The sequence below is a fragment of the Monodelphis domestica genome, chromosome 7 (assembly GCF_027887165.1).
Source record: "Monodelphis domestica isolate mMonDom1 chromosome 7, mMonDom1.pri, whole genome shotgun sequence".
NCBI classification, from domain to species: domain Eukaryota; kingdom Metazoa; phylum Chordata; class Mammalia; order Didelphimorphia; family Didelphidae; genus Monodelphis; species Monodelphis domestica.
The window spans coordinates 147,484,648-147,499,829 of record NC_077233.1 but is presented as its reverse complement, the minus strand read 5'-3'; the positions used below and the strand labels follow the sequence as shown (position 1 = coordinate 147,499,829).

General features: G+C 39.8%; 1 protein-coding gene across 2 annotated transcripts; it reads left to right on the top strand.

The window, feature by feature from the left end:
- The first annotated feature begins 10,658 nt into the window (after positions 1 to 10,658).
- LOC100017183 (gap junction gamma-1 protein-like) lies at positions 10,659 to 14,344 on the top strand. Of its 2 annotated transcripts, none has more exons than XM_007499115.3 (4): positions 10,659 to 10,812; positions 11,332 to 11,384; positions 11,569 to 12,525; positions 13,886 to 14,344. In XM_007499115.3, the coding sequence occupies exons 3-4, from the start codon at positions 11,598 to 11,600 to the stop codon at positions 13,891 to 13,893; spliced, it is 936 nt and encodes a 311-aa protein (XP_007499177.1). In that variant the 5' UTR covers positions 10,659 to 10,812; positions 11,332 to 11,384; positions 11,569 to 11,597; the 3' UTR covers positions 13,894 to 14,344. The 2 variants fall into 2 exon arrangements, with proteins under 2 accessions (XP_007499177.1, XP_007499178.1); XM_007499116.3 differs by having other exon boundaries at positions 10,809 to 10,904.
- Positions 14,345 to 15,182: the final 838 nt, after the last annotated feature.

Sequence of the window (15,182 nt, the reverse complement as noted above, 5' to 3'; positions counted from 1 at the left end):
TAAAGTGAAGGTGAGGAGCTAGAACAGAATATACTGTGCCTCAGCTAATCCAGAAAAAGCCAGAGGTAGCAGTCATGATCTTTGATGGTGTTGGGTCCAAAATGTATTTAATTGGACAGGATGAACAGGGTAACTATATTATGTTGGGGAGGGGGTACTATGGATAATAAAGCATTATCAATATTAGATCTCTATGCACCAGGAATTACAGCATCAAGATTTTTAAAGGAAAAACTAAATGAGATACAGATAGAAATAAATAGCAAAATAATATTTTAATTTCCCCTCTCAGAACTATATAAATCTAACAAGAAAATAAATAAGAAAGAAGTTAAGGAGATAGAATCTTAAATAAGTTAAATATGATAGAGATCTGGAATGCTCCCACATACTTACATGAGGTTAATAGTAGATCTAAGCCTGAACATCCACCTAATCCAAACATACTTTCTAGTGGAACAACAATATAAATATACCATAGATATTCTTTAGAAGTCTTATTTTAACACTCATTTTATGGGAGTAATATTGAATTCCTGAAGGGTTGTGGCATTGGAATAAAAGTTCCAGGGGGTATGAATAAGCTGGAAAATCCTTGGTTTTGGAAAGAGTATGGTCCTAATAATAGATTGTCTCTGTTGCCTAAACTAAATATGGCCCTGATAATGTGTGTTTCCTGAGAACCAGATGGGTTAAAGTGATCAAATTAAATGCTGATAGGAACATAGAGAAACAGACCTAATATTACACTACTAGAGTAGCTTTGAATTTTTTTTAAGAAAACAATATGAAAATTGTGAAGATTACATTTAACTCTCCCCTGATTATGAAGATTTAATTGTAACCCCTGCCTATTTTTAGATTTTAATCACCTAAAGTGTAAACACCCCATTTCACACATTAAGTGGGAGGTCTGTGACCCAAGTGTGAAATAGTAGGTGATGAATCAAAATCAACTAACTACCCCTGGGCAGTCCTAAAAGCAAAACCATAAGCTGATTGGTAGATGTAAAAATTAGGGGAAGTGATGCAAAAGAAAGTGCCTTTAAAAGGGAGTGACAACTGCCTGAGGGCAGTTCAACTTGGAACTCTCACTTGGAGTGAAACCTCCTGTGTGAGAGAGTTCTATTGGGAGCTCTACTGGGAGTTCAACTTGGAGTGGAGGCTGATAAAGAATCTGCTGACTTGACTGACACATGGTGAGTGAAAAGCTGACTCTTAACTGCTGTTTTTTTTTTTTTTCTGAAGAGTCTGGCCTCAGAAATGAACTATCCTCCTGAGAGACTTCCCCAGGTCCTCAGCTTTGCTGAGGCCAGCTGAAACTAACTCTCCCTGCCTAGGGGGACGGAGAGTAAATTACTTAGTGCTTAAGTTAGATATCTTACCCTATCCTCTCTCTGATCTTTCTTACTTCACTCTTTCTACATTTTGTAAATAAATTGTAAAATAAATCTCTTTGGAATTAATTAAATTCCTGGTGACCATTCTTTTTTTTTTTCTAGGCCTGGCTCTCAATCCACTGAGCTACCCAGCTGCCCCCTCTGGTGACCATTCTTAAATAATCAAGTCCAACCCTTTTAAAAATTAACCCCTTGGGGGTTAGGCCTAGAGACGGGAGGTCCTAGGTTCAAATCTGCCCTCAGATACTTCCCAGTTGTGGGACCCTGGGCAAGTCACTTGACCCCCATTGCCTAGCCCTTACCACTCTTCTGCCTTGGAGCCAATATACAGTATTGACTTCAAGATGTAAGGTAAGGGTTTAAAAAAAAAATTAACCCCTTTTCCCCCTTACAAAATATACAGAAGAGCTATAAAGCTGCTTATGCTTATTGACCTGGGGATTCCATTACTAGGATTAGACCCTAAAGATATTATTGAGAGGGTAAAAATCTGTGTATGTATGAAAATATTCATGGAAGCTTTGTAATGACAAAACTGGAAATGACCCAAAGGCAATGAATGGGAAGGTAAATTATGATATTTGAATGTAATGGATTGTGTTATGTAAATATTTTAAAAAATAAGATACCAAGTCTGAGTTATAAACCCCTGGTTATAGATTTTGAGGTTCTCCAAATATTTCTACTTAAAGATAATACAGGGTTGATTATACCAAGCTATGGAACATTATGGATCCTACTAAAAGAGATTTACAATCTTTTCTTTTTTGTAGTTTAAAAAATTATCATATATTTATTTTTAACATTCATTTTATAAAATTTTGAGTTCTAAATCCTTTTTCACTTTCTCACCAATTAAGAACTAAAGTAATATATAAATCATATATATGAAACCATGCAAAACATGTATATATTAGCCATGTTGCAAAAAAAGCGCAAGAAAACAAAATGAAAACTGCAGGAAAAGGATGTACAAAAATATAATTCGTTGAGGTAGCAGAGAATGAGCATCAGCCTATAAATTGGGAACTGGCTAAAGAGATTATAGTACATTAATATGGTGGAATACTATTGTATTGAATTCTTATTTGCATAATAACCAGGATTCCAGAGAACTAATGATGAAATATGCTCCCTGCCTCCTGATAGAGAGGCAAAAGACTCAGAATGTAGAACGAGATAATTTTTTTTTGCATATGGTCAATGTGGAAATTTGCTTTGGTTTATTATGTATGTTTGCAGTGAATTTTTTTTTCTTCTGTTCTCATTTAGGAGTGGTGGTGGTGGTAGGATGACTAGAAGGAAGATCTTGTCTGATTAAAACAAATAATTTTTAAAAGAATATTATTGAGCCCTAATAAACAATGAAATGGACAATTTCAGAGAAACCTAGAAAGATCTATATGAAAAGATTCTGAGTGAAGTGAAAAAAGAGAGAAGGGGGAAAAAGTAATGAAAACTTCTTTTATTAAGAACCGGGAGGAAAGAAAATAGAAGGAAGACTAAAAAGGATCATAGATGAACAAGAAGACAGTTTTGAAAACAACATATTGAATTTATTATATACTTGAAAAGCAAGCTTTATATAATAGAAATATATGATTTTATTTATAATCCTCTTTTTCAGTTTTACTATTTTTTGGAGATATCTATTTTATTTGGTGTTTATTACATATGTGTGAAATATATAATAAATTATATATAATCTATTTTCTTTAGCATATTCTGTGTTCCATACATAGTAGCCTACTTGCTCATTTTCACACAAGATACTCCATCTCCCATCTCTATGCCTCTGTATTGGCTGTTCCCAATGCCAAAATTCTCTCCTTCTTGTCTTCTAATTCTTAAAATTTTAGCTTTCTTCAAGACTTATATCAAGCATCACCTTAAGATGAAGGCCTTTCCTGGTCTCTCCCTTCCCCCAGCTGCTAGTATCATCTACTATGAGATGAACTTTACTCTGTATTTATCTCATATGTTCTGATTTATGTATATTCTAACACTCATAGAAATATAAGCTCTTTGAGAGTAGGGACTGTCTTTTAAAAAATTTGAATGCCTAGCAATTAGCTCTTAGTAAATATTAGTTAATTAATGATAATGATTTTGGACACTTAGGCCAAGAAAAAGCATTGACTATTGAGTTGAACACTGTAAGAGTTAAAATTTGGGGGGGAACTGAGGCAGGTAGAAATTAGTTTCTCTCTGCAAGGAGTATTTTGTTTTTATGAGGTTTATTAAAGGTTAAGGACTTAAGAATATATAAGTAAGAAAAGCACTTGTCTAGGCCAGAGAGAGGCCTAGACAACCTCACCTACATCATGAAAAGACCTGTCTACTTGCAAGCGGAAACAGGAAAGCCAAGAGACCCCGCCATAGGAGGAGACCCTTTAACTAATAATTTGTTCTCGGCCCAGGTGAGAATTCAGTGAGATTACAAAGCATTCTGGGGAAGTGGAGCAAGGACTTCTGGGGATTGAAGTCCTGGATTCAAGTCTCCATTTTTACAACACCTGTGTGACCATGAAAATGTGTCAATGGCTAAACTGTAAGGTTTTGGCCACACTGGTAAAGATAATTTTTAGTGTCTTGATTTAAATCAAAAATAAGTGGTCACCATGGGAAAATTCCCAAATATGAAAATACCAAAGTCAGCTAGGTTTTATGGAGATTTTAATTAATATGAATGAAGGAATTAAGGGAAGGGAGAGAGAGAGGCAGAGGAAATAGTAGGGAAAGGGCCTAGACCATTGGCCTAGGCCTAAGCTTTAAGAGAGACTAGTCAGTCCTTAATCACTCACAAGATCATTCCAAGTTCTAGTGTTCAGAGAAACCAGCTCCTATTCAGCTTCCAGACTCAACTCCTGAACTGAGTTCAGAGAGAGCTCTGACTCCTGACCTCCAATTCAGCTTCCAAAGCTGAACTCCATCCAGAGCCCTCAAGCTCCTTCCTTTTAAAGAAAATTTTCTCGTGTCACCTCCCCTAAATTTTCACGTCTACCAATCACAGTAGATGCTTTTCCTAGGACTGCCCATTCTTAGTTTTCACCACTCTTTAGTTCTCACCTTCTCTGGGTAGATTATATCTTCTGAGTACTTCATACCTCTTTGCTAAGCTTACCCTTTTTAAATTGCTTGACCTTTTAGTGATTAATCTGACCTTCATAAGCACTTAGCACCCTTTTGTATTAGATCTAAAAATAGACCTAGCTTAAGGGCTTGGCCTCACTATAAGTATGAGTTAGGGACTTTTTCATTGTTCAGTAAGGAGTTTACAACTTTATCTTCCCCTAAAGTATTCCTAAGTATGGGTGGAGTAATGTAAAGTTCTCAATACATTCCTGATCAAGTACCTTCATTGTTTAAAATGGGGAATAGCCTTAACCAAATGTTCCAAGGTATAGTTTGAAAAATTTTAAGATTCACACCTGCTGACTTCAAATGGTAATATAGGTGTGTAAGAAGTATAAGACCTCTTTCTAAAATGTTCCAGACTTGTGGTGAAAAATTTATTACACCAATACAGAACTCTGAGCTAAATAATAGGTTTATTGAAAGGAGGCCCACCTCACAATAAAACCGGACTCTGGTCCCATCAGAACTAGAGATCCCGAGCCTTAGAAAATGGCCTTTTTTATAGAGAGAAATCTTATGACATAGTGACAGTTTTATTAAAAAAAAAAAAGATGCTCATATCTTTCAATTAGTGATGAAAGTGCTGATTAAGCTAGTGAATGTGAAAGAAGATCACTTTGGGTGGTAAGTCTTATTATTATTGCTGACCTTTTAAAGGCCTTTGTACTCTTGATCTTTTACAGACAATATTAGGAGTCAGCTGTTTGTAACAAAAGAGGGGCCCTCCTCCTGTGTGACCATCTTGTACTTCCAACCAAAGCAGGCCTCCACTTCTTTCTTTACCCAAGGCAGGTCTCCCCCTCCTTCCTGATCATGTTAAGCTTGCACCCAACAGGATGTGGTGGGCTTGGTAGCAACTTTTTGTTATAGGCTTAAGGTCAAAAGATGTAAACAAGATTTGAGACCACCCTAAACTGTAACTTTCTTAGCTAATCCCTATAATTTTATAAAGCAAACTGTATCACTTTGACTATTCACTCAAAACGAATGATTATGTTAGTAAAATAATCATAAAAGCTAATACTATTATAATCATAAAAGGGGGTAGGGGGCTTCACATTCACAGACTTAAGCTACATAAGCCAAGCTGCTGACAAACTTTGGACTATGCATAGATCAGAATGGAATCAGAAGAACAAGAAAAAGATAATGGTCTCAGACCACTGCATACCACCAGTATGCAAAGGCTTACCCAATTAACACCAATGGGCTTTTGCAGTAGACAAATTTCATGGCAGAATTATTTCTCAATTTTCTTGTTAGGATTCATTTTGACCAGAAGTCAAAATGTTGAGTGCCGGGAGCCATCAAAGACCACGCTGTTTGACATGGTCCACGTGGAAACCGGGGACTGCAAAGCAGCCCCCAAGAAGAATGGAAACCCCCACTGAAACCCCCCCAAGTGACTTTCATTATTAAAATCCCCTTATTATTGGAATTTCTATGATAATAATTCTTACTTAGCCCTAGGAAAAATAGATGAGAGCAAAATGCTTGCAGGGTTAATACAGATATCCCACTCTGTCCCCCTAGGATATTACCAGGAGAACCCACTTACAAAACTAAACCCAAGGATTCATATACCCACTTAGATAGGACCCTCTTTTCTAGGCATAAAAACTTCTGGCAAATCTGTGCTCTGAATTCCCTAACCTATATCTGGGTCATGTTGATTCTACCCTCTGATCTTGAATTTAGCAACAATGTTTCATTGACTATCTCCCTAGGCTTCCTGTCTGTTGTTAGGTTCCATGGAAACATGTATGTTGAGAATGAAACTGTGTACCAAGTAGATGTATGATCATTAGGGTATAAAATAAAGCCAGGCCTCAGCCAAGGTGGATCAGTTTATTCTGTGAAACCTGTGCTGCGGGTTGAATATGAAAGATGTGTCCTATCCATCATTCCACCGACACCGTCCCACCTCCAAGACCCCATCCCCTGTGGAAGGCTGGCCCACACCACAGCAGTTGAGGTCTCAAAAGGTGAGGTTCAAACTGGCAGGACTTAAGAATTTAGAATTGTTCCAACAACAGGGAAATGGGTTCGAGTCAAGAACACATGTGATAACCAGTGGAATTATGCGTCGGCTATGGGAGAGGGAAAGGCCGGGGGGGGGGGGGGGGGGAAGGGGAGGGGAGGAAAAGAAAATGATCTTTGTTTCCAGTGAATAATGTATGAAAACGACCAAATAAAATAATGTTTAAAAAAAATAAAATAAATAAAAAAAAAGAAGCAAAAAAGAAGCAAAAAAAAAGAATCTAGAATTGTGCTATATGGCCTGCAAAAAAGATCCTCAGCCAGAATGATCTGACTGTGCCCTGCTGAATACAATGGCTACATGGAGACCTGAACAGAAGACATGATTCCTACTGGTGTGCTTTGGAGTTTCTGAGGATGAAAAACACCTATAGACTCATTACCAGTACATCACTCAGAATGGTTGAGGTATGCCAGTCACCTAGCTATGGCATCAGCTTAGAACACAGAAAGGAACAAGCAATGATATTGTAAAAGAAGAGATTCTCTTCCCAACACAACTCAGTTGAGGTGGTCAGAGAAGACCCAGAATGTAACCACAGGGTATGAGAAAATGTAAATAAGGTTCCCGCAACAGTATGTGAAGATATTTAATTGATTTGAGATCACAGGGTGCTGGCAATTGGGTAAAGACAACTGACACCACATAGGAAACATCTAGTGAGGGACTGAGTAAATTAGTCATGCCTATTTGGTCATATATTGTCAGAGATTGATAACTTAGAGTCCATCTAAGACAAAGATCTGAGTGCCCTCTTCAGAGGCCGATAACTCAGAGTCTATCTGAAAATGGGTCTGAGTGCCCTCTCCTTCAACTTCTTTATGCTTATCATAACAAGATGTTATTGCTGGCAAGACATGTTATTGTTGATTTGACCATTCCATGAACCTGGATGATGCTTGGAATCATTATCTCCTACCCCAGGTGCTGTATCTACTTCTTGTTACACTTTCCCATAGATTTTTCTCACAGACAATTGTTTTTACTTTCTGTGGTTTGTACCTGTAAAAGATGTAACCACTTTACATTAAATGGCATTCATTGCAATCATAAAAGGTGGAAAAGAGTTTTTAAAGCAAATTTCTTTGATAAAGGTCTCATTTCTCAAATGAACCAAATTAAAAAAAAAACATTTCCCTAGTTAATAAATGATCAAAGTATATGAACAGACATTTTTCAGAAGAAATCAAAGCTAACAATAGTTACATTTAAAAAGTTCTAAATCACTAATAATTAGAGAAACACAAATTAAAACAATTCTAAGTTATCACATAACTCCCTTCAGATTAGTTAAGATGACCAAAAAGAAAAAGAAAAAAGGCAAATGCAGGAGGGGGCATGGGAAAATAGATACATTATTCTAATAGAATTATGAATGGTCCACTCATTCTGGAAAAATATTAAAGCTATGTCCAAAGTGTTATGAAACTATGCATATCTCTTGACCTAGCAAACCACTATTACATCTATATCCAAAAGAGATTAAAGAATAAAGAAAAGCACCTATATAAATAAAACTACTTACATCAAATCTTTTTGAAGAGGATACCCATCAATGGGGGAATTACTGAACAAATTGTGGTGTGATTGTGATGGAATATTATTGTGCTATAAGAAGCAAGGTAGAAGATGGTTTCAGAAAAACCTGGGAAGATTTATATGAACTAATGCAAAGTGAAGGGAGCAGAATTGGGAAAATATTGGACACAGTAATAGCAATACTGTAATGATAATCTTATAAAAGACATAGTGGCTAACTAGTATAGTGATTCACAATTCTAAAGGATTCACCATAAAAAATTGCTATTACTCTCCAGAGAAACTGATAAACTCAATGCAGATTGAAACATATTTTTTCACTTCATTTTTCTTGCTTCCTCCTTCCCCCCCCTAAGAAGACCAATGTGAATATATGTTTTGCATGACTTCACATATATATTAAGCATTGCATTTCTTACCTTGGACATCTGAACAACTGAAAATTTTTATAATGTCAACACACACAAAAGTATAAGGGGCATCTATCTTTTTTTTTTTAAACCCTTACCTTCCATCTTGGAGTCAATACTGTGTATTGGCTCCAAGGCAGAAGAGTGGTAAGGGCTAGGCAATGGGGGTCAAGTGTCTTGCCCCAGGGTCACACAGCTGGAAAGTGTCTGAGGCCAGATTTGAACCTAGGACCTCCCGGCATCTATCTTATAGAGTGGGAAAGGGCAGGATATCAGAGGAACCTCAGGTATTTCAGTTTACTTAAATAGACCATGCAAAGAAATATAAACTCTGAGGCAGTTAGGTGGCTCAGTGGATAAAGGTTGACAAGGAAGTCTTAGGTTCAAATTTGGTCTCAGATATTTCCTAACTGTGTGACCCTGAGCAAGTTAATTAACCTCAGTTGCCTAGCTTTTACTGCTCTTCTATAGATTCTAAGATAGAAGGTAACAGTTTAAAAAAGAAAAAAATATAAACTATATAAAGAGGAATACTATTCAATAAAGACTATAAAATAAGGTTGAGGTCAGATTTGAAATTGTAAAACGCTAGGAAATTTTAATTTGTTCTATAATCAAGGAGAAGTCAATGGAGGTATATCTGAAATGCAATATAATGTAGTAAACTGAATGCCGGACTTGAGAGTAGGGAAGCCCTGCATTCAAGATCTGCCTCTGACACTCTCTGTGATCAAGAGCAAACAACTTCTCTGAACCTCAATTTCCTCATCTGTAAAATGGGAATAATAATAACCATAAGAATCTACTTTGTAAGTCTATTGGGAAGCTCAAATAAGATACTGTACCTTAAGTATTCTGGAAATTTTAAAATGCCATATAAATACCAGAAACCATTAACTGGTTAGAATCCTCCAGGGTGATGGGTAGGGGAAGGGAAAACCCCATATCTCCTAATATCTTAGCCAAGGTACTTAACCTCATTTTCTCCCCATATTCTTATAGAATTTTAGAACTAGAAATGTTATGGTAAAAATCTGTGATAAAAAGAAACTGAGGCACAAAAGTCTGAGCATAATCTATTTATTGGTAAGGTTAGCAATGATCAAAAATAGAGGTCAACAGTACCTCAGGGACCAGAGACACCTTACATTTAGAGCAGCCTTTTCTACAGTTTGATTATATAAATGTATTATTTAAGGTCAATTGGTACCAACTAAACTAAGATTGTGATTGGTTCAAAATTACACTAACTTGCAAAAGGGAGTCTCCAGAGTCTACGATAGATAATAGGGAAAACATAGAGTTGAACATCCACTGGAAAGCCTCCAAACCAATACCCCCCTATAACAGAGAAACCCAATGCTAGGAAAAATATTTTCTCACCAAGTTGAATCATCCTTCATTTTTCTTCTTTATCTCCATCAAGAGGCAGGTCCAGTCTCAGTTGTGGATATAGTTTCTTATCAAATTTCATACAAACTTTTCTACCTAGGCCTACATAATATAGTGGATTTTTTTTAATACTTACCTTCTGTCTTGGGATCCATATTGTGGTTTTGAGGAAGAAGAGGGATAAGGGCTAAGAATGGGGAGTGACTTGTCCAGGGTCACAGAGCTAGGAAGTGTCCGAAGGAGCATTTTAACCCAAGACCTCTAGTCTCTCAATCCATTAAGTCACCTAGCTGGTCCCCTACAATATAGTTTTAAATCTAAGCTTTAGAAATTGGTTACAGTGATTACTAAAACTCTTAACTAGTAATCAATCAGTAACTATTAATCAACTGATAATTAATTGATAATTAGCTTCACAGAAAGAACCTCATAGATAAACCCTCCTTTACATTAAAGGAGGAAACAGTGACTAGGGATATGGAATGCATGGGGAGAAATTTAAAGAGTGGGAGAAACAGGATGCATAGCCAGGTCTTCAGATTCAAGGTCCAGGGTTCTATCCACTATCCTTACGCTCCTATCTCCAATAATTGTAGTTATCTGGGTTTATATTCGATTCATCCTCCAGCCGAGATAGTGACACAACCTCCGCTGCAGGCTCGGAGCCTTAGATTTCAGACTGTGGGATCCAAGGATTCTGCAGAACCTCGGCCAGAGACCCAAGACAGGCCGCGGCGAACCTGAACCCAACCTGGCCGCCCACCGGGAGGGGCGGACGCTTTTTGGAGCCCGCCCTAGGGGAGGGAAAGGGAATTTGAAAGAGGAATCTACCCGCTCTGCAGCTGCGGCTCCTCTCGGGAGTGCCTAAACTGGGATGAAATTCTGATAGGAGGTACGTTTGCCATGGGGAGAAGAGGGAGGAAATGTGGGGTCTCGGAGGCGGCTCTGGAGGGACGGCAAGAGGAGGGACTGGACTGAAAGCGGGTGGGTGAAAACTTCGAGATCTAGACGAACTCTTGCCCGGCCTCACCCCCACCCCCCCACCCCCCATCCATTTTTGCCCTGGTCCCTTCTTTTGCTCCCGGGCCTTGAACCGAAACTTGCGGCAGCTCCCTTGCTCCTGAAAGTGGTGCCTGCGCCTGGGACAATGGGGACCAGAGCGCACGAGCTCTTTCGCTCTGCTCCATTCTCTGCCTTCCTTGGCCCTGTGCCCTCCACTGCACTTTTACCACGCCCCCTTCTCTGGACTCCTCAGCCTCTGTATTGTTCCTGACTCCATAGCCCCCCACACCCTGCATCCGCCTCGAGGTTGGGGGAGTGTAGTGAAAGGGAAGCAGAGCCTGAAAGAAAATCTGTTCCCGCCAACTTAGGTCCTTGGAAGTAACTTGCGGGATCTGCTGCTTTCCCTTAGGTCTTTCTGCTGGCCCTTCGGATTAGCCTGGTGAACTGAAGAAGAAATTTTAAGTAAGAACGGGAGCGAGGGATGGCCTGGGATGTTGGGAAGGACTAGGGAGCGTGAGGGTCGGGACCCCGGACTGGAAGAGGCTCTTGCCCAGAAGAGCGGCTGGAGGTGAATGGGAGGTTGGGGGTGTTGGGTGGGGGGAGGTGCGGTGTAGGCGAGTCCCTTCACATGCCCCTCGGTCCTCAGGTCGTGGAGAGTATATTGGAAGAGAGAAGATGAGCTGGGCGTTCCTGACGAGATTGCTGGAGGCTGTGACCCAGCACTCCACTCTGGTGGGGAAGCTCTGGCTCTCCGTGCTGGTCGTTTTCCGACTAGTGCTCCTGGCCGTGGGTGGGGAGGCCATTTACCGGGACGAGCTCAGTGGATTCGTGTGTAACACTCGGCAGCCTGGATGCCAAAACGTCTGCTACGACACCTTCGCACCCCTCTCGCATGTGCGCTTCTGGGTATTCCAGATCATTCTCGTCACCGCGCCCACCGTGTTCTATTTGGGCTATGCCGTGCACCATCTGTCCCGGCGCCAGATGACCCAGAAGCAAGAGAAGGAAGAGGAGGAAGGCGAGAAGGAGCCTATGATCAAAGAGAAGAAGCCTCAGATGTCCCCTGACGATGGGGCCCATGACGGTCGCAGGAGGATCCGCAGGGATGGGCTCCTAGGGGCCTATGTTGCGCAGTTGCTGGTGCGGACTGCCTTAGAGGTGGCCTTCCTAGCGGGCCAGTATCTGCTCTTTGGCCTGAAAGTGCCTCCCGACTATGACTGCAAGCAGAATCCTTGCCCTCATGTCGTCGTCTGCTATATATCTCGTCCCACGGAGAAGACCATCTTCCTGCTGGTCATGTATGCAGTCAGTGGCCTCTGCCTCCTGCTCAATCTGATCGAGTTGCTGCACCTGGGCCTGGGGAGCGTGAAAAATGGTGGAAGCCGCCCTGACCCAGCGCCCCATTCCAAGAGTCTCAAGCTGGAGCTGCAGCAAATGCAGAAACAACTGCACCTGGTCCAGAAGCAAATGGACATGGGACTGCATCTGGGCACACCTTTGGTCACAGTGCCTACCTGTTCAGGGCAGCCTCCCACCTACAATCTCTCTACTCAGCAAAATCGGCACAACCAAGCCCAGAAAGAGACCTGGCTCTCCAAGACAGGTACGTAGGGATAATCTGCCCCAAGTCTCAATGCGGGGCTACAGAGCAATAACATTGTCCTGCTTCCCTTTTAAGGGTCCTCCTGCTACCACCTACACATCCAGAATGTTTAAATCTCCTTAGGGCTTACGCCTTTTAAAGCGCCTTTCTTGCAACTACCTTAGGCTTCTCCTAAGGAAAAGAGGCTGGAAATCACAGATTTGAATCTCTTCTCCAATATTTACTACCTGCAAGTCATTTAGCTTCACTGGACCTCCGTTTCCTCACAGACAAAAGGAGAGGATTAGATCAGATGGCCTCTACCAGTTCCAAATCTAGGATCCTGTTACTCCACAACATAGATGATAACCAGGCTCAGAGAGGTTGTGACTTAGCACATAGCTTGTGTCAGAGGTGAGGCACAAATCCAGTGTTTCTTGTCTCCAAGTCCGCCCTCAGGCTAGTCACTATGCCAAGCTGCTTTTTCCAAATATAGCTCTACCTAGTTTGTCCTCTTACCACCCCCACCCCCACTTCTTGTCTCACCATCTGTTCTTTTTCATGAGCTGCAAATTTCTTAAAGGCAGTGATTTTGATCTTTTTTGTACCTTCCTCACCCTCTCCCCATAGTGTTGTGCAATGAACACAGAAATAACAAAAATTCACATTTTATGTGAATAATGGCATTTTGGGAGAGTGGCAAGAGCCACTTGATGTCAGAGGACCTGGATTTGAATTCTCGTTTTCACTTCAAGTGTGAGCACAACCAATTTTTTCTTTCTCTCTGAACCTTTCCTCACCTGTGAATTGGGGTTTTTTTTTTTGAGGAAACCGTTTTGTAAACCATAAAGTATCATTTGCTGTTATCACAAAACAATTTCTTCTTAAGAACCTCTGCGAAGTAGGTAATACAAGTGTTACTGTTGCCATTTTATAAATGATTTCAGATGGTTATAGTTGGTCAGAGGAATGGAGCTAGAAGACAGAAGGAAGTAGAAACTATGCCTCTAAAGGCCATGTTTAATATCCTCAGCAGCATGAGGCCTTTTCTGAAATTTAGGCCCAGTTTATTGAATTAAATCTACAGTCCAGTTCATTTTTTCTCTCTAAGTCTGAATATGTCTTTTTTTTATTTTAATTTAAAAAATATTTTTCCATGTTTACATGATTCATTTTCTCTCTCGTTCCCCTCTTCTCTACCCCTCCCAGAGCTGGCAAGCAATTCCACTGGGTTGTACAAATGTTATCACTTGATACCTATTTCCATATTTGAATATGAGGTCTTTTAAGCATTTAGGGGAACCTCAGTCTCATTCACAAAACGATATAGGCATAACCCTTCCCAAGTCACATGGTGTTATTAATGTCTTGTTCTCCACAGAGCTGTGACCTGCAATCTTCAACTGAAGTTGGATTTCCACACATGATGAGAAATGAATCCAGAGGATTAAGGGCCTGAGAATCTCCACGCATAAAACCTTTATATTCTAAAGTATTTTTGTACGTATGCATACACATCAGCATATATACATATGTGTGTATATATCTGTGCATAGATATAGGTACATATACACATACATGTATATATATATATATTGAGGCCTTGGTGACCTATCCCTCAATCTTCCTTATAATTCTCCTTAGAGATCATTCCCTCTATCCCAACTCTGTCCCACCCCTAGAACACTGAAGTTATTGGATAATGAACCTGGAAACTTGAAACTTGGATACTTGAAACATTGATCATCTCAGGGACTTACCTTCCAAGCATGGTGCTATTTGGCATTGAAGCCTGAAAACTTTATATGCCAATAAAGGCTTATTTTTTTGTCTGTCCACATTTTCTTCCATCGATACATCTAGATGTGTCTGAGTGAGTGAGTGAATGAATGAATCACTTGGGGGGGGGGGGGGGGCGGTCAGTGAATCACAATAAGAGCCAGTATAAAGTAATAAATTGGGCTAAGTGAATCTGGGAAAAACATTGAAGGTAGCTAAGTGGGGGCTCTTTCCACATTCTGTTCACTTTAGGTAGTGTTTATGCTCTCTGGCTACTCAGAGCCAGCCCATGGGCACCCACTAAGTCCTTTTCTGAAGTACTGTCCCCTGCTTCAATGGAACTCCCTCTTCAAGACAACACAACCTGGAAGATTTTTATAGAAAAATTTTTCTTTGCCTTAAATCATGTAATCCTTAAATTGTACTCAAGTTCTAGAGTCTTCTCCCCTATGTCTCTCTAGGATTCATCCAGGTCAGCTGTGATATGGCCATTTCCCCCATTTTTAAAGAAAGAGACTCCATGAGATAGGGAATAATTCATTTCATTACTTGACAAACTTGGGCAAAATATCCTTGCTATAATGAATGGCACTTCCTTTTACAATCATGTAAAATAAGAGCTAGAAGGAATTTTAAAGGCTTCTATTCTCTTTCACTTGTAAAATGGGAAAACAGGTTATGAGATATGGATAATGTCATAGTGAATTAATAGTGGTAAAACCAGGGAAAGAAAGGATTCCAAGCTCTCAGTTTAGTGGGTTTTTTTTTTTTACCAATGATAATAAATAACATTTATACCAAAATTTGAGTTTAATGAAACACTTTAAATGCAGCATCTCATTGATCCTGCCAAGAAATTCCAAGTGAGGACATGAAGAATCAGATAAGTGAAAAATAAC